Source organism: Catharus ustulatus, chromosome 2, assembly GCF_009819885.2.
Source record: "Catharus ustulatus isolate bCatUst1 chromosome 2, bCatUst1.pri.v2, whole genome shotgun sequence".
Taxonomy (NCBI): Eukaryota; Metazoa; Chordata; class Aves; order Passeriformes; family Turdidae; genus Catharus; species Catharus ustulatus.
Window position 1 is genome coordinate 56,578,628 of NC_046222.1, and position 18,486 is coordinate 56,597,113.

An 18,486-nucleotide genomic window follows, 5' to 3' on the forward strand; every position below is an offset into this window, starting at 1 on the left:
CCGGGGCACCGCCGCGCCCGCCCCGCGCTGCCCCAGCGCCGCCGCCCCCGGGCCCGGGCCCGGCACGGCGCGGGGAGCAGCGGCCACCGGGGCCAGGCGGGAGGGGCGGCGGCCACGTGGCTGCCACGGCAACCGGCCCGGCCCCCGGGAGGCGGGAGCGGCCGCGGGGCCGGGGCTGCCATGGCCGGGAAGCTGCTGGCCCTGCTGCTGGCTCTGCTCGGCAGCTCGCAGGTGCGCCGCCCGGGGCTTCGTGCCAGGGCCTCCGGTTAGGGGGGACAGCGGGGAGGGACCGGCGGGGCCGCTGCGAGGAGCGCGCCCGGGGCTCCGGAGCCGGCGGGGCGGGGCGGGGCGGGGGTGCGGGCGGCGCCCCGGGACCCGTTCGCTCCCGGTGCCTCCCGCTCCGCTTGCGGCTGGTGGGCTCCGGGCCCAGGCTGCAGCACTGCGCGGCTCCGCAACCCCGCCGAGGCAATGCCTGCCGGGGCAGCCCCTTCCAGGGCGTTCCAGCCGCTGTGCTGCGCCCCAGCGAGGGAAAAGGAGTCCATGGGTTCCCCACTTCCCACTTCAGTTTCCCACTTGATACTGACAGCTGTTCTTGCTTGATGGCTCGCGGCTTTCCTTCATGGTAGGCCATCCTGTCTGTAGCTCTGTGTCATCAGTGTGCTCCCTGGTCCCGGCAGGGCGAGGAACAGAGATCTCAGTTGGCCGTGGGCCGTCCTAGCTCTGCGCTGAGAGCTCTCCTTCAGTGCGCACCTAAGCGGTGTTTAGCTTCCGCTTTTCTGCTGGAAAAATAGAACAAGAAGGTGGAAGATTATATATTGCATTGACCCGAGTCTGACTGTTCCTGGCATTTTACGCTTCTTAATTTCCAAGGTGTTTTCCTTTTTGGCCTGTATTTTTTTTTTTTTTTCTTATTTTCACATCTTGAAGTGGCTACTGAGTCTGGTGTATTTGGAACCTTCTGTACTATTTCCCTCAATTTGGAGAGTGATTTACAGAAACTAACAGCAACTCTGGTGTAAGAAATTTCAGGATGTGCGTTTTGCCTTCAAATTCCAGAGCTCCCCAGCACAAAATACTTGATTACCTAGTTTTCAGATTGTTGAAGCTTTCCGCTCGCACTCCAGACCCCTGGCTGCAAGGGTACTTCTGTGTCTTGTTAATTTAAATTGAATAAATAAATTTATGATGCTTCAGCACAGTTACTTTCAGCTGCTGTTTCCTTTAATCCCACCCTCATGGAATTTGACTACTGTATATTTATTTTGTATTCTCAGGTTATAAAAGCAGAGCACTTCTCTCCATGGAAGGGAGAGCAACAGATGTACAAACTGGACATAGGCTGGCCTAAAACCCCAGAACACTTCACTGGCCAAACATTTTGTGTTGCTGTTGATTCTGTCCATGGTTTGGTCTACGTAGGACAAGTGAGTGGGAATACTGTATTCCTGTCTCTGCTGCTTTTATGGTGTTTTGCCTTTAAAGCGTCTGGTTAAGATTAGGATATATACGTGTATGTTTATTTACATATGTTTACATATTTGTATATGTATAAATAATTATTGTATCAAACTCAGAAAATATAAGCAGAAATGTCTCTGCTATATCTATTTTTGAAAGCAGCTCTGGCACAACATTTGTTTGTGGTTTTTTTTTTTAAGTGTTGTGTTTCTGTGGTAGGAATGCATGATCCAACTTAACTGCGTTACAGCAGCTTGTTCCCTCAGCTGTAAGATAAAATGTGATTCTGGGGCAACTGCATCTTCCATTCTTGTCCCATGAAATCAAAACCACACAGCTCTTTCAACCAGTTAGAGTAATTGGAGTTAAATAATTTCTTCTACCCAGGTCTATGTGTAAGTATCTTTAGGCCATGGATAAGACATTCTCTCCATGGGATGTGTGGGAATTTCTTGTAAAGCACAGTGTGAGTACTTGAGTGCCATTCAGTTAATAGCCACTGTTGCAGTTTTTCACACCCATTAGATTGGGCACACTTTTCAGCAGGAACACAAAATCACAATTCAAGCTGAAGACCAGGTTAGCTGCAGGCACTTGACTTCTCTGAAAGCTGGACTCTATGTGATGTTAGGTGAAAGTCCAGACTGACTGGAAGGTTTTTAATATTAAATTTAGACCCTTATTTCTTTCTCTAGCTGGAAAAAGAGTTCTAGCGGACAATTATGTTGGGAGATCCTTTCAATTCATGAAATACTGCAAAGACTTCACAAAGAGGAATTTTAAACTATAAGATTATTTACTTAATACGTTTTCTTTAGAACTATTTTTGCTTTTTCAGCGGGGAGACAATGTGCCAAAGGTGCTTGTATTCTCAAAAGAAGGCTATTTTCTTCACTCCTGGAATGATACAGTTGAAATGCCTCATGGTATCTTTGTATGGAACACTGAAACAGGAAGTTCAGTATGGATCACAGATGTTGGAACAGGTATCCTGGTGGTGATATGAGAAATATTTGTTGGGGAAGAAGATGTAATATTGCTTTAAACTGCTCATTTATTTAAGTCTCTCAAGCAATTCTGAGATAGATTTGTGCTTTTCTTGCCGTGAACAAACTTCTCAGGTGCTGCAGAAATAGTCTGAAATTTCATGAGTTGTGCTGTGTGTCTGCTTACAGCTGCTGAACTTGGTCAGCACGCTTGCCTGCTGCCCAGAAGTATCAGGGGAAAAGCCTGATAGACCTAGGTTTAACCTAGGTTTAGTGATCCTAATACAGTGGATGAATATTGTTAAAACCTATGGATTTACTAACCCACTATCATAATCTCATTATAGAATTATCTATATAATCATCTAACGTCTGTTAGATGTATTAATATCACTTTTGAGTGTCAGCTTTTTGATCTTTGCAGTCAATTTTAATACTTACATTTTGTTTTGTTAAGATGTTTTTGCACTTTCTTTTTTCCTTGATTCAGGGAAATACGGACACACAGTGAAACAGTATAGCCCTTTGGGTAAACTTCTGCAGGTCTTGGGCACACCAGGTAATGCTGGTTCAAGCTTGATTCCCCTGCAGTTTGATCAACCAGCAGAGATCTTTGTGGAAGAAACTGGAGAAGTCTATGTTGTTGATGGAGACGGAGGAATGAACAACAGATTGCTCAAATTATCAGATGGTATGGAAAAGGGAATTGTTGCAGTAGTTGACCACTGAAAACTGGATTTGAAATAACATGGCTTGGAAATACTTTTAAGCAAGTATTAGGCAGAACTGTCATTTAACTTTAGTTTGAAGACCTTATTAAATCAGGCCCTGTTTCATTGCTTGTCACTTCAGGAGAAGTCTCCTGGTCATTTATGAGAAGAGGCTGAGAGAGTGACTTTGTTCAGTTTCCAAGAAAGAAAGCTAAGGGGGATTCTTATTGCTGTCTTCAAGTCAGTAAAAGGAGGGTATAGAGAAGACAGAGACATGTGTTTCTTGGAGATATACAGTAAAGAATGAGGAACACAGAGCAAAAGATTCAAGAGGGGTGAATTTCAGTTTGATTTTTGTTAGAAAACATTCAGAGTAAGGGTGGTCAGATAGTGATGACAGGGTAGCCCAAAGATGATATGCACTCTCCATTCCTGTAGATGCTCAAAAGCTGATGAGCTATGGGCAACTTCAGTTACTTCAGAGTTGGATTTTTTATCAAGGCTAGTCCTGCTTTGAGGAGCAGGTTGAACCAGGCAGTGTCTGGAAGACTTTTATACTTAAATAGTTTTGTGATTCTAATTAGTTCATTCATACTCCTCAGTTAGGGCAGTGACTAAAGAGTCTGCACATGCCCACAGTTGGAATAAGTGGAGGAGCTACTGTTTCTTCATTGTGTGATCATAAAGTAATAGTTTCCTAATACCTACTGTGCAAAATGGTAAATTATTAAAAGTAAAAACTTGATAACAAATGTTAAAAATCAATTTAGGAAACAAATTAATAGATAGCCAGCTTTTTTATTTTTTTAATTCAGTGCTTAACAGAACCTTGGATTATGGCTCCTGTGTATTACTGGCTACATTTTTTGTAACCATAATCCTGTAACCACTAATAATAATCCAGTAGTCACTGCAGTAGTCATGTTTTCTCTCAGATTTATGTATTGGGAGTACAGTGTTTAAACAGTTTAGAAATCTCACCTTTTACAAATTACCCAAAGTAACTTTGCAAAAACATTACTTAAAAGCTGGTTTATTTCTTGTTTTCTCACTGTGATTTTTTACTTTTATATTTCCTGGTACTCACTGTTAAGACTACAAAGAGATATGGCTGACTGGAACAAATGGGAGCGGCATTGGTCAATTCAAGATTCCTCACAGTGTAACAGTGGATGCTTTTGGACGGGTAAAGAATTGAGGAAACTTTTTTATTTCATCTTTCAACAGACTTGTTTACATGTATTTGAACAAAGCAAAATGTATTTCTTTTTTGTTTAAACTGTTGTGATATGTGACACTTTATGAGGTTACAGTTTTTGGTGTGATAGTCCTGAGCTGAAGTTTAACACTGCAGGTTCTATGGAAGCAGCTGACTCCAAGGTTAACACCAGGATCCTGACCACTTACAGTGTCCATGCAACAAGAGAATGTTGCTCCTGCAGTTTGTAACAGGTTGCCATTGTGAGACTATAGGAGAAGTGTGTTCTGTAATAAATGCACTTCTGTTTCTTCATGCAGAAGCAGTGGCCTTCTTGGGCCATCCTGACCTTGATTAAAAGCTCTTCTCCCATGGGAAAGTGCATACCAAAGGATCAAGTCCAGCCATAAATACCTGTGCTTTGATGTACAGCCCAGAAAACTGGGCTGTGAACGTGTGTGGGATGAATGATAAGAGCTAGAAACATCAGCTATACCCTTCTTGGGTTTTTTTGTGGTTACTTTCTCTCTCCTGCTGGCTGGCTGTGTAGCTGATCCTAAGACTTGTGCACACAAGAAACATAGAAATACTCGTGTTTATTAAAGATGATCCTGCTAGATGACAAAGTGGTGGTCTGTTATCCTCAGTCACTACACTTCAGGGGGCTTTAATTTCATATTTGGAAATTCCAGATAAGTTTTAGGTGATAGTGAGGCTCTAGCTATGTTGTGGACATTACTCTCTTTCACATGCAGCTCAAGGCATTCCCAGAGTCTGCTTCTGCCAGGTATTAATTGTAGTCTGGTTTTTGGTCTGCCGGTCCTAGAGAGGAATTAGGCAATCGCTTCTTAATCTGTTTCAGGGAAAAGAAGATTGCTTCACTAAAACACCACGGGTTGAAGCTAATTCTGCTGATGCTGTCTGAATCAGAATAAGAAGTGTATATAAAAATCAATTCTCTGCCAAAGCTGGCAGAGTGGGAGAAAAAAACATGAGGAACATGGTCACTTTATGCTGCAGGATAACCTGCAGAGTTTATTAATTCAAAGACATTGACTGGGATGTGCTTCATTTTACTGCCAAGGTAGTGTTCATCATCAGTTTGAGAATTAATTCTTAATTCATAAGTAATCTAAGAGAATGCTGTAGTAGTGCTTGATTTAAAAACAGTGATGAAAGATCTAAGGTTATGTTTATTGCTCCCTTTTCGGTGATACGCCAGGAAAGGCATGAAGTTTACCTACCAGACTTGATGACTTGTCAACAGCTAAAACTTCAATGATTTTGGTACAAAAAATGCCTTCACTGGAACCGCCTAGTGGTATTGCTAGCTTGCAGTGTTTGTGAACCCAGTTAACACAGGGTGGGACAGAGACAAAACTGGTTAGGCAAAACCAGCTAAATATGCTCTAAGTGTTTAAATGGCTCAATATTTTGGGCATATCAGGAGTGTTTTCAGATTGATTATGAAATGAGACTACCATTAAAAAAAATGCAGGTGACATTCTTCCAAATTTAATAGGTGGAAATATGTCTTCATTGTGGGGATAAAATTCTTACCAAATATATCCATATAGCTACAAAAAAAGAATAGAAGGCACTGATTTCTCTGTTAAAGTAGTACAAAATAATTTGCGTATGTTCAAGTCAGTTTTGGTTTATATCTGGAAGTCAGATCTGATTTATTTTTGAATAGGAAAAAGTATACGTTCTTCCAGGGTACATTTTTATTACAAGGAACTTTGCTCTTGTAAGAAACAGATGTATTTAATTTGTTCTATTTGTTGACAACCATGATTTTTCTTTTTAACAGGTATGGGTTGCAGACAGAGGCAACAAGAGAATCCAAGTTTTTGATAAAGTCACAGGAGAATGGCTTGGGTCTTGGAGTGGCTGTTTTTTAGAAGATGGACCCTATTCTGTCAGGTATTGTTGAACAGTTCTAGAAGCACACAGTTACGTAAATAAGGCGTACTCTTCCTGGTGAATTAAAATGTTGATATTTAATGCCTGCTGACATGGAGTTAACCAGTGTAATGAGGTGCTGGGTGTCCTAATGTATACAAAGATCTGTACAGTTGCATCTTGACAGGGAAATCCTGGCTTTATAACAAGCCCTGGGGATTTGAGTGCAGAATTGGAAGCTTCACTTTAAAGTTACTGCATTATTAACCTTATTGTTGCAGGTTTTACAGGCAGAAAGATTTTCTTGAAGGTATTTTCTGTAGCATAATGTGTCCCAATGAGCAGCCGTATGAAGAGCAAGGCTTACAACTTAATTCCTAACATTACTTTGTACTTTGTTGGTCACAGCCTTAAAACTGTGACTACTAAAGATGTTTTGTTTATGTTAAAATGAGATGTCATATGGAGTTCATGATTCAAAAATATGTTAATCTTTCACAGGTTTACTGCTGATTACAAATACCTGATTGTAGCTCAGCTGAATATCAACCGGTTGGCAATCTTGGCAGCACCTCCAGTTGGCTCCATTGGAGACTGTGTCATCGTCCACAGTGTCCAGCTGGCTGATGAAACCAAACCACACCTTATAGATGTAGACATGAAGAGTGGAGCAGTCTATGTTGCAGAGATTGGTGCCCAGCAAGTACAAAAATATGTACCCTTAAGCTGATGGTTTCCCACAACTGCCATGGCACAAGCTGTGTGATATTTAAAAACTATGACCACAGTTCTTTGATTTCTTTATAGCTTGTGTTTCCTTAGACAAGTACAGAACTGTACAAGTGCTCCCAGAACTCTAGAGCTAAGACTCTGTCCTGTCTGTGCTGGAGTTCTGGAGAAATACTTGGCCTTGAGCTGTTACTTGTTTAAGTAATGATATGGTGGCTTTTTCTTTTGTTGCAATTGTAAAATTATAAGCATTTAAATTTTGTTATATAAAACTTTACAAACACAACTGTTGATCATAAATATATGGGGTCAGCTTGGGGCTCTACTTAGGCTGTGTGTTGTATATGGTCAGAAATGTCTGAAAGAAGTTTTATAAATTATTTCCTGGGAGAAGAGTACTTCATTTCAATGTTTCTTCACTTTGTTTTTTTGAATGGTGCTGATACTGTCGAACAGAAAATAAAAGGATGTGTCACAATGTTAAATTAGATGCTGCTGGATATTGGTGTCAGTACTGATACTGGCATCTGCCTTAGGTGGTTAATGACATAAGTATTGAAATCTGTTTTCAACTCTAGCTAAAGCCATGAAGTCTGTAATAAGCTTCAGCTAAATTGATATTAGACACTCCAAACTAAATTAAAAGTATCTGCACAGCAGCCAAGTACTGATTCTTAACTAAATTAGTTCTTAACCTTATTTGATTTATATCAGCATGAGTTTTCTGTTCCACAAGATTTCATAGTGGAACATATTGAGGTTCAAGTCATGTAAGGTCCTCAAGAAAAACAAATTGCAATTTGTTAGGAAAGTCTTAATCAGCAGTAGGGACTGGGAGACATATGATTTTCTTCTGATTCAGCTGTAGCTCTGTCAGTTAACAGCAAAGCATCTGTTTTAATTTATTTCCAGAACTCAGACTTCATCAACTCCGTTAATGTGTAGAGTTAAGTTTCTTAGACTATATTGTAGCAGATGTCTCTAAGCTCTGTCCTAAAAAATCCTACCTCTTCATTCCCAGAACAAAGTGGTTCTGCTTTATCTACATGTTACTCCAAGATTTTAAGTTCACTTTATAGCATAGAGGGAACCAGGTATGAGAAAAATGGTATGGGGAAGATGGCATGGTAGAAATGAGACTGTGGACAACTGATAAACATGGTAAAACTGTGGATCCACATTCCATATTTTCTATCTCTTTAAAAATTTGGGAGGAATTTTGCTGTTTCCACACACTTACTCTACTGTGTGGATAATTCTAATGCTAGTCACCAGCTAAGAGAGGCCATCTTTTTATACTTTTTTAGAAAGGGACTATGGGAAATACTTACTTCTGTGAACATTATCAAAAGATAATGATTAATATGGTAGATTTCAACCTATGATCACAAATTTGTGAGTCAGCAGATGGAAAAGCTGTTCAGAAAAGTCAGATTCATACTTTCTCTGAAAAGCAACTCGGCTGTGGAGCCTGACTGCCTGATTTCAGCACTATCAGAGATTAATGCACTAAATGTGAATGTTATGTTGTTGGCTACATGCACAACAATAAGACCAGATCCCACCTGGGGCTGCTCTCACTCAAGCCTTAGAAGCAGAACTTAAAGGTTAAACACTAGCAAATATGGTCCATCACTCATGTAGTCTGGAATGGGAGCTAGTAAACAACATTTATTTGTTGAAAAAGTAGCAGTACTTCCTCTAGACCTATGTGAATATGTCCATACAGTATGTTGTGTGGCTTTTCTAACTAGTTTTTGACTAGCTCAGGGATCTCTGCTCTGTGTGCAATTTAGCTATTTCTTGTCTATACAAGGCGGGTTTATTTTATAAAATTTTACTGAAAAATCATGATATTTGAGCATATCTTGGTGGTGTAGGGGGTCCAGGTATACCCGTCTTTCTTCACTACATCCTCTCCTTATTTATTTTTTCCTTTGTCACATCCATTTGAAAATTGAACTCCAAGCTCTTTGGGAATACGTTTTTGTGTTCAGTAAAGCAATATAGTGCACTTTTGGATGTTGACAAATAGCTTACTTATACAAGTTTCTGTTTTCTGCATGGATCTGCTCTCAGCTCTTTTTTGTGAGCTTTTGCAGCCCCAAGAAATGGGGAGCATCCATCCAGTTTTGTGTGTCTTTACTGAAATAGGCCAAGGTGCCAAAATGTGCCTTGCCACTAGGCATTTGGGTATCAGTGATAACAAGGGACAAGGGATGCTTATTATTGTTAGTTATGAGGTGCGTAGACTCTCTTTTATCTCTATATCTGTGATCAGACTGAGAAAATTATTTTGTGCACTAACTTGCTGATTCTCTGAATGTTTTCTTATGTGTTGCTTTGGGACCGATTTCTGAAGAAATGCATAGTAAGTGAATTTGATAAAATAAATTGAGAATTTCCCATTATTAAAGTCTTGGGTGCTTTATTTCAGTACTAATATAAATACATTCTATTGTAATGGTTTGCTCTTCTAAATACAAGGCCTTCAGCACTTAAATAAGGTATTTAATAATTTCTGATACCAACATTTAAATGTAGTCTAAAATTCCATGTTATCTTTATACATCACTATTTCTGTGGCCAATCTCTTTTGCATTCTAATTTATGTATCAACACAGAGTCATAAATATCTCTCGTATGTTACTCTCTGAGTAATTAGTAAAATGGAATGAGTTACATAAGTGCCAAGTTTAAAAAAAAAAATCTAAAGTGTATACCCATATGATGCTAATAGGGAAATTAAAAAGAAACTAACAAAACACTTCTTATACAAATCAGGTTTTATTTTCAGAAAAGATTTACTGAGCAATCTGTCTAGTTTTTAGAAGACCAAGAAGGGTTCTCTATGGATTAGAAATACCTGCACAAGAAAAAAGTAGCGTACTGCAGTGTTAACTAGATGAGAGAAACCTAAGGTGATTGCTAAAACTGTCCAGAAATCTAATTTTGGGTAATCAGTGCCGGCTTTTAGGTGTGAACAGTAATCACTGGAGTATTCAACTAATTGAAATACAAACACCCTCTATTTTTATGTCTCCAATTCTGCTGGCCTTTTTTTTATATATCCTTTTGTTTGAGTATGTACTTAGGTTGTTAACTGGATGATGGTAAGACCAGAGGTAAGACCAGATCACATAGTCCTCTCTCTTCACAGAACCATTAAATGGTTTATGTTGGAAAAAAACCTTCAAGATCATCTGGTTCCAACCCCTCTGCCATGGACAGGGAACTTTGTACTAGATCAGGTTACTCAGATCATCCAACCATACCTTGAGCACTTCCAGAGATGGGGCACCCACAACTGCATTAGGGAGCCTGTGCCACTGCCCCATTATTCCTGATTTTTTGTGATGCTCAACAGCCTTTGTGTGTGTGTGTTCTCATAGTCAGGAATGTATTAACAATATTTGGCCAAAACAGATTTATGCTATGGAAGGTCAGGTTAGTGAGGCCGAGCACCTCAATAAAAGCTGAAGGGGAGGGTACTAAAGTATGTTAGTGGGTCTGTTCTTTGCTGGAAGTTCACTGCCTCTGTGGGTAAGTTCGCTGCCTTACAGTGGTTATTAACCTTTTTGAAGCACTAAGTACTCACTTATCTCAGTTAGCACTCGCTTTCTTAACAATTTGTATCCCCAGAAGCCTTCTCAAGCCATCCTGAGAAGCCAGAAGTGTGTTTGCAATCACTCAGATTGTCTGTATCCATCGTAAGAGGGCACCAAACCCCTGCTGACGCTTGGGGGGCTCAGTGTGAGGAGAGACATAACAGCTGGTGCTTCCTGAACGTTTTCAGCGAGTCAACAAAGATAATGAATTGCTCCAGACTTCCTTTCTCTTTTCCAAATAGACTGCTGTAAGCATAAGCTGATCATAGAATCGTAGTGATTGTGGTCTATTATTACTGGATTTATGTCCATCTTTTATTTCCACGGTTTTCCTAGGAAAATAAATCAGTAATTCAGTGTCCAGAGACAACTGGATATCATAAATTGATTCTTGTAGTCTGTACATCCATGGTTTCAATGGAATTAATACTGATATGTTGCTTTGGAAACATAATAATTTATAATACTATAACTGTAGCAGCATAATTATACCAAAGCAGTGATGCCAGTATATTTCCCTACAGAGGTGACCCTGAGTGAGATTAGAGCTAAGCTTACTTAATCTCATTCACCAGTTTTATTCTACCTCTCCTTTCTCAGCCTTTATTTAAAAAAATCTTGCTCTGCTTTTGTATTACTGTTTTATTCTACTCCTTTGGGAGATTGCATCTGCAAAAATTGTATTTTCCAGTAGTTGCAATAAAAAGGTTAGAACACAGAACATTCTTCAGGTAAATGATTCAATATATTTGAATCTTTCAGTCTTTCAGGGTTCATAAAACATCAGATCCATGTTGTTTAAATGAAGTTTTAAAGTAGGAGCATATTAATTTATGCACACAGCATGATTTGTTACTGCATTAAAGCCAAAGTAGCTCTGATACAAATGAGATCTTGAAGAGACGTTCTTTATCATAGTATCACATGTTTCAAGTCTGAGGAAACCACATGAAATTGTGTAACTGGATCTGCAAAACAGAGGTGAAAAGTACTGCCCAGTTACAATTTGAATAAGCCTGGTAATTCAGTCTCAGCTGTGGTATGATCTCTTACAAACAAATTAAGACTTGAGAAATCTCTTGAATAACTAGAGCCTGTATACTTAAATTCTTCCTAGTAGTCAATAAACATTATGAAAGGGAGGCTTTATATTTAGTCTGGATTAATTTGCCTTCAATACCCTGTGTTCTGTTTCTAGGTAGCTTAGAGATTTAATATGGCAATTTTTTTTTTCTTATCACCCATGAAGTCATTTACAGATGATGACTGAGTCATCTCTTGCTCTGCACCTTATCTAAACTGTATAGATTGGAAAACTTTTAAGATAAGACTTTAATTTCAAAATGTTTTCATAGCAATTTTTATTAAAAACAAATGCAGAAGAATGTTTACTCTGCTACAGGAAGTCTGGATATTAGATTGTCAGCATTAAACCTATCTTCTGTACAGAAGTATTACTATCTCCCCATGATTTGGTGAGGCTGAATTTATTCCTGCTACTAGCTCTCAGTACAGTACTGTCTCTGACAGTTGTCAGAGAATTTGGGAGACGACGTTGTCAAGGTGTAAAGGTGGAAGAATAGACCAGAATGGATACAGTACTTTTTATCAGTGTTTGCAGTTGAAATGCTTAGCAAAATTTTCATGCTGTTGACATTTTTGACAGTGTCTTAATCAGAAGTTCTGGCTGAATTTAAGTGTCAATAAATGCCTTATTGAAGCAATCAGATAAATTACTAGCAGGTGGTCAGTTCATTAGGGTCATTAGTTTTTTTCAGGAGATTTCTGAAATACTAACTTGTGCTTAGAACTGCACAGTATCAGAGGAGAGAAAAAAAATGGCAAATATGGCTCAAAAATCCACCATGCACAAACAAAACCCCTCACCACACCTGTGTGTGAAATTTCTGTAGAGGTTCAAAATAATTGATGTCTGTACCTTGCCAATTGACTGAAACCATAATGAAAGAGAGATATTTCATATACAACCATGAAATCTATTACAGGTCTTTGGAAGAATCTCTGAGCATGTACGTCAGGATGATCTGGCTAATAAAGTTTGCTTAAATCTTAAAAGGGCTTTTAGCAACATCTCATGCCAAATGTCCAATTGTGTGACATGAAAAGGGACTAATTATGGAAGACTAATTAAAATATTATAAATGAAGAAAAAACTGGTTCTCTGCTGGTCAATCTATTGATAAATGTTCTGGAAATTAATTTTGAAGTCAGGGACAGAATTTACTGACAATACTAAGCCACTCAGGCTTGAGAGTTAAGACAAAAGCTGCAAAGAGTTGCAGAAGGATACCATGGGATTGAATGGACAATAAAAGAGCAAAAGAAATATAACACTTATAAATATAAAATCAGGTACAATTAGTAAAAATAAGTCAAATTTTATAGACTGTGATAGCTTTAATATATACTGCCATTCAGGAAATTATTCCAGCTCATGAAAGATGATTCTATGAAATTATCAGCTTCCAAACTGAGAAGCAGTTAGGAAACAAAGAGAATAGTGAGTGGTACTAGGAAAGCACCAGCTGATCACACAGAAAGCTTTTAGTTATGTGAATTCCTAGTGCATGCTCATTTGGAACAGTACAGGCAATTCTGCCTCTTCTTCCCCCTTCTAATCTTGGGAAGGCTAAAGGAGGAATAGAAATAGTAGAGCAGGGGAAGAAAAGTCCGTTAAAAGTCCTTGGCTGTATGCAGCTACTCTGTGGGGTATCATCAGCATTTCATCACATAAGGCCTCTGCACGAACATGCCTTTCCCTTATAGCTGCTGCTGTAAACTGTTTGGGCTTCAGCACTCCATGAGGATGTACAGACAGCTGGCATGCCACGGTGGGGTGGAGGATACAGATAGGCAGAGGCATGTGGTGTCTCTTATGCAGGAGTGGTTACCTTGAAAGGAAGATAAGACTTTGCAAATATCTAAGCTTTTAATGGTTAAGGTACTTTATGAATAAGACATACAGTCACTGAGTCAGTTAATTTGTCTTACCAAAAATCAAAAGTTTCAGCAAAGGGATCAGAGTTGCCCTCATTCCAGTCTGATCAATGTTCCTCCTAAGGGTCATCCTCTGGCTGCCTGTGCCACCTGTCCACTGTCCCAAAGATGAAAAGCACTATACTCTGTATCAGGTACTAAAATGTAAAAAAAATACAAAATTTTTTGTTAACACGTCATCACCCATGGTCTGACACAAACACAAGATAGCACAAGCCAATTTTTCTTCGAAGATTGGAGCCCTTGAAAAATGTTGGAATTCAAATGAAGGTGCCCTTTGAATGTAATAATGATTTCCAACCAAGACACAATGCTGATGGTTGGGCTGGTTTATCTCATGTGCATTGGTGTAGCTGAAACAAGCAGGCAGAAGATGACTGTTGGCCTCCCACTGCAATGTTCATGGCAGTGGGTGACTGGTCTGCAAGCAAGTACCCATAACTGTCTCTACAGGAATGCTTTAAAAGATAAAGGAATCATAGAGGCGTGTGCTTCAATGTGTATAAATCTTACAGTGAAAAAAAAGTCTTTAATCAATTAAGGAGGAGACCTGGATGTCAGGGGGAAGGAGAGGGAAGGGATTTTACCTAGCAGAGTCCACACTAACTCTGTAATAAGGCTTACTCCATCTTACTTAATGCCCAGTCTAATTTCAGAGCCTTCAGTAATGAAAACTAGAAAATTGTTTTAAAAGCAGGAGATTTTATTATAACTAAGGATTGCCATGATTTTCCACTAAGCTTTTGCCTTAACAGGGCTTTGTGATGGATAATGCTACCAGATGAAAACAGAAAGAAATTCTGAATCATATAGAAGACAGAGAGTGAGCTAGAAGAGGTAAAAATATTTGGGATTGTTGGAAGGATGAATCAGGAAAACCTTATAAATATGATTGTCTAGCAAAAGATTTTGAGAATATGGAAACCACAAGCGAGATAGAAATGATAGCAGTTTTCGACTGTGTGCCTGAGAGCAGCAATGTGGATGCTTGAAGGCCTCCTTCCTTTCTTTAGATAATGCCAGATGCTACAAACACCAAAGAGCCAGAAGAGACCCTCTCCAGGCATGACAGGAAGGGTCCAAGATAAGGTTTAGAGACAAGAAAGCAGTAAAACATGGTAATATAGTGATTTCTATACGTAGCATGCGAATGTTAAAAATTTGTATTGTATTAGATTGGTTAGTGGAAATTAGAATATTCAATACAGAAGAAGATTTATTGTTTTGTAAATGGAAAATCATGCTCTTACCTCACTTACTTCTCTTACTTCTCTAACTTCGTCCTCTTACTCCCCTCCCTTATCTCTTAGAACTCCTACCACCCCACACTCTCTTTCTGTCCTGCTCAGAGCTGTGGCTGGCAGCTCCTGGCAAGGCCCTCTTTACCCTCGCCCTATGCAATAAACTGCAAGCTTCAAGACCAGAATATAGAGAGCACCTGAGTTTGCCCCGACCACTGTCCCCCACAAAGGCTCCCACATGTGATGACTTTAGAGGTGGTACCTTTCTATCAATTTGAAAATGCTTGCCAGTGTTCTAGCAGGGATGCATGGTGCCGCAGATAGCTCCTGATTTTCCTTTTGCCCAATCTCCACATCATAGATGTCCTTCTTTCTCATAGACAGTTTTGTCAGGAGGAAATACAGGCCACAAATAATATTTGTCAAACATATTTTATGGATTAAACTGTTAATATTAATAGAGTCAATTTGCTATTTTCTTTACAGGTAAGTCTGATGGTCTGACCCATGAAGATCTACCTCTAGAGCTCACCCAGCTGCAAAGGTCTGCCACAGACAGCTCCCTCCAGGTACTTACCTTCTCTCTGGCCTGCTTCTTTCCAGTCACAATTTCTCCATCCTCACACAGGTTTTGGCAGTGCACAAGTCTTCTTCCCTGCACACATTCCCCAGCAGTGCACAGGAGAGGAGGACGGATTGCACATCAGGAAGCCCTGACAGCACTGGAGTGGCTTATGGGTTTTTTTTTTAACCAAGCATTGCAAAGAAAGGTGAAGCTTACCTAAAAAGGCAGATTTGCTGGCAGTCTAGGAGAGGCCACCTCCAAAGCAGAGCTGGCCACTAGGGGTCCTAGGAAGGTTGCCAGGTGCTGTGAAACCCATGCAGCTCTGCAGAGCACTCATGTAAGGTCCGGTGTGTCCCATCTGCTGCTCCCCGTGCCCCTCCTGTTCCACATGGAACCAGAGTGCCTTCAGGCTGCTCTCCGAGCAGCACCTTCCTCCCCAACACAGGAAGAAATCACACTCCCAATATAAAATCTATAATGATCTGCAGACACAACTTTTGCAAGGAGAAATGTTATCTCTTCTTAGTGCATTTGTGGCAGTTTAAAAGCATTTGGGTATGCAAGGCCTTATGTAACTTTCTTCTTTTTTTAATCAAATTTCTCACTAGGTATAGTAAAGGATATCACCTTCCCCAGCAAATTTCAACTTGCTGAAGATGATGTAACAAATTTCAGATTGCATACTGTATGTATCCTTAACACAAACACACACACACTCAGGTATACAGATAATATATCAGGAGAGGTGTGCAGCAGATGCAGTATATATAATCTAACAGTCATACATATGTAGGCTGTTTTAATTTAATTTTTATTGATCTAGTCTGGGTCCAAGGCATGCTGGGAGAGGAGAGTAGTAGCAAATACTTCTATAATGAAACTGCCTCTAAGCCACCCAGAATCAGCAGTAGGTCCCTGCTGTGTTTGCTCTGTACAGAGACAGCCCTTGCTCTGGACATCTTCCCCAAGGAAATCAAAAGAAAATCAATATATAATTCACCAAGACAATGTGAAACTTCCATCCTTTCAAAAGGAGGTCTGGTTTGGTGTGAGGCATCCATTAGACCAGCTCAGGTATCCCAAGGAATGCTATTGCACCAGACCAACTCAGTACAATAATTAGAGTGCATGAAGTTTAATGAATTTTATGATGTCCTTAGTTCTCACTCTTCTGCCTGGCAGAAATTTCAGCTAGGATAAGAAAGGAATAAGAGCTGCTTGACCCAAAATCTTTATCAGAGAAAAAACATTTGCAGCTTGATCTAAAAATCTCAAACCCTGTGTTATTTCAAAAGAAAAAAACCAGCACTTGGCACTACACAATACATGAGATTAAAGCCTGCACATTGCCAGGAGGGCTTGACATAAGAACAATGCAAGTAATGAAACAGTGGGAAAATTAATAGAGAGGAAATGATGAGCATATTCTAAAAAGTTTCATTATAAACATACCTGCTAGTCAATGGAAGAATTTCTTTTTCCCTGCAATGTGGTTACAGGTGAATTAAACCAAACATTCAAAAATCAAGTGTAGCACAGTGGCATTTCATGGAAGTACAAGTCAATGACACAGGCTGGAAACGTGTCCTTTTTGTTAGGCAAAGATTTATGCAAGCCTAGTCAAATTGAATGTGGTTCCTGGTGCACACATTTAAAGAGCTAGCACCAGGATAGAGCTATTCCTAGGATAGCAGTCTCGAGTCTGAAGTGCAAATTAGGTTTCAAATCAGGAGTGGCAACTGGTAACAGTTAAATAAACATCAGCAGGCCGAGTGACTGATAATCCCACTGCCCATCCCTCGCTAGCCCTCCTCACTGAGGGTGAGTGACAAAACCGGGTACATCCTGCGAAGCGTAATAATTAAATGGGCTGAATCCTGCACGGCTGGGTGTTCAAAATGCAAATACTGCTGCTTTTTTAAATTCAGCAGAGAATTTATTAGCCTTTTATACAGATAATCAGATGCAGTGGGGGAGGGATGGATGGTAAAATTGAAGCAATACTGCCTTCCCAGTATTGCAACCCAGAAACTCTGGGACAAATGGGATTGGGTTGCTTCGTTCCTGTTCTGGGATAAGAATATTTTAGCTGCTGCAGTTGGTTTAATTGCCTGGTCTTAGTTTTTAAGTGAGTGAAAGTAAACCTGAAGCATTGTGTTGATCCCTTTTTTTTTTTTTCTTTCTTGTTTGCTTCATAAAGAAAGGGAATGAAACAAAAGGGGAAGCTGACCACTCCTCCTCCAGCCTGGAGTGGTCTCCAGGTGCCCATCAAGGGCTGCTTTGCAGCAATGCCCTCACCCACAGACCACCCTGAGGGGATACAAGGGAAGAGAGAATAGAACCAGCCCTGGAAACTTCTCCTCCCATTTTTTCTGCAGATGTTTTACTTTAAGCCCAGTCTCAGACCCCAGCCTCAGGTGTCCTGTTCCTCTTCTTCAAATAAGGCTCCTGAGGAAACTCCCAGGACTGCAGTGGGCTTATCAAAATACAAGCTGAATGATCAATAAAGCAAGTCATGTCATGTCATGTCACCCACTCAAAACCTTCCACCATTCACCTTTATTAGACATTGTTTTTGTTTACTTGTGACCTCTGAAGTCATCTATACAATGGATTTCTTTATCTTGTGCTTAAATCAATGGCTCCTAAGTATATTGTTTTCCACTTATTTAGAAGAATTTTAAAGCAGGCAGAAGCTCTAACACCTCCCTACTAAATATGGCTTTAAATTAAGCAAAGGTCATGTCCTCTGCATGACCTTTTTTTTTCCTGCTGAAAATATGTGGATGTTTGGCTGTACAGTGAGCCTGGAGATGTCCAAGGAAGAGGAAGTTGAAGGAAGACCACCCAGGAGAGGACACTAAATGAGACAGGAGCCCCTGGGGAGAAAATAAATTGGTGATCATGTCATTAAATATTGTAGCCATGATGCATGTGGAGAAAGGGCAGATTTAGAATTGCACAGATGGCATTACCTCTGACACTTCCTAGGCTTTTGCCTACTTTCAGTAGATTTAATAAGGTTACTAAACATACATATGTGCACGTACAGTATTGCTTCTGACAAT

At 40.0% G+C, this 18,486-nt stretch overlaps 1 protein-coding gene across 1 annotated transcript; it reads left to right on the forward strand.

Moving 5' to 3' along the window:
- Positions 1-142: 142 nt before the first annotated feature.
- On the forward strand, positions 143-9,397 carry NHLRC3 (NHL repeat containing 3). The gene is made up of 7 exons (XM_033051794.1): positions 143-231; positions 1,275-1,424; positions 2,297-2,444; positions 2,935-3,135; positions 4,249-4,340; positions 6,166-6,278; positions 6,759-9,397. The coding sequence occupies exons 1-7, from the start codon at positions 181-183 to the stop codon at positions 6,985-6,987; spliced, it is 984 nt and encodes a 327-aa protein (XP_032907685.1). The 5' UTR covers positions 143-180; the 3' UTR covers positions 6,988-9,397.
- Positions 9,398-18,486: the final 9,089 nt, after the last annotated feature.

Bases quoted from the DNA above. Each gene is read 5' to 3' on its own strand.
- NHLRC3 (XM_033051794.1), top strand. From the start codon at position 181: ATGGCCGGGAAGCTGCTGGCCCTGCTGCTGGCTCTGCTCGGCAGCTCG. The intron at 1,425-2,296 runs GTGAGTGGGAAT...TTGCTTTTTCAG, and splicing joins GTTTGGTCTACGTAGGACAA to CGGGGAGACAATGTGCCAAA. The intron at 4,341-6,165 runs GTAAAGAATTGA...TCTTTTTAACAG, and splicing joins CAGTGGATGCTTTTGGACGG to GTATGGGTTGCAGACAGAGG.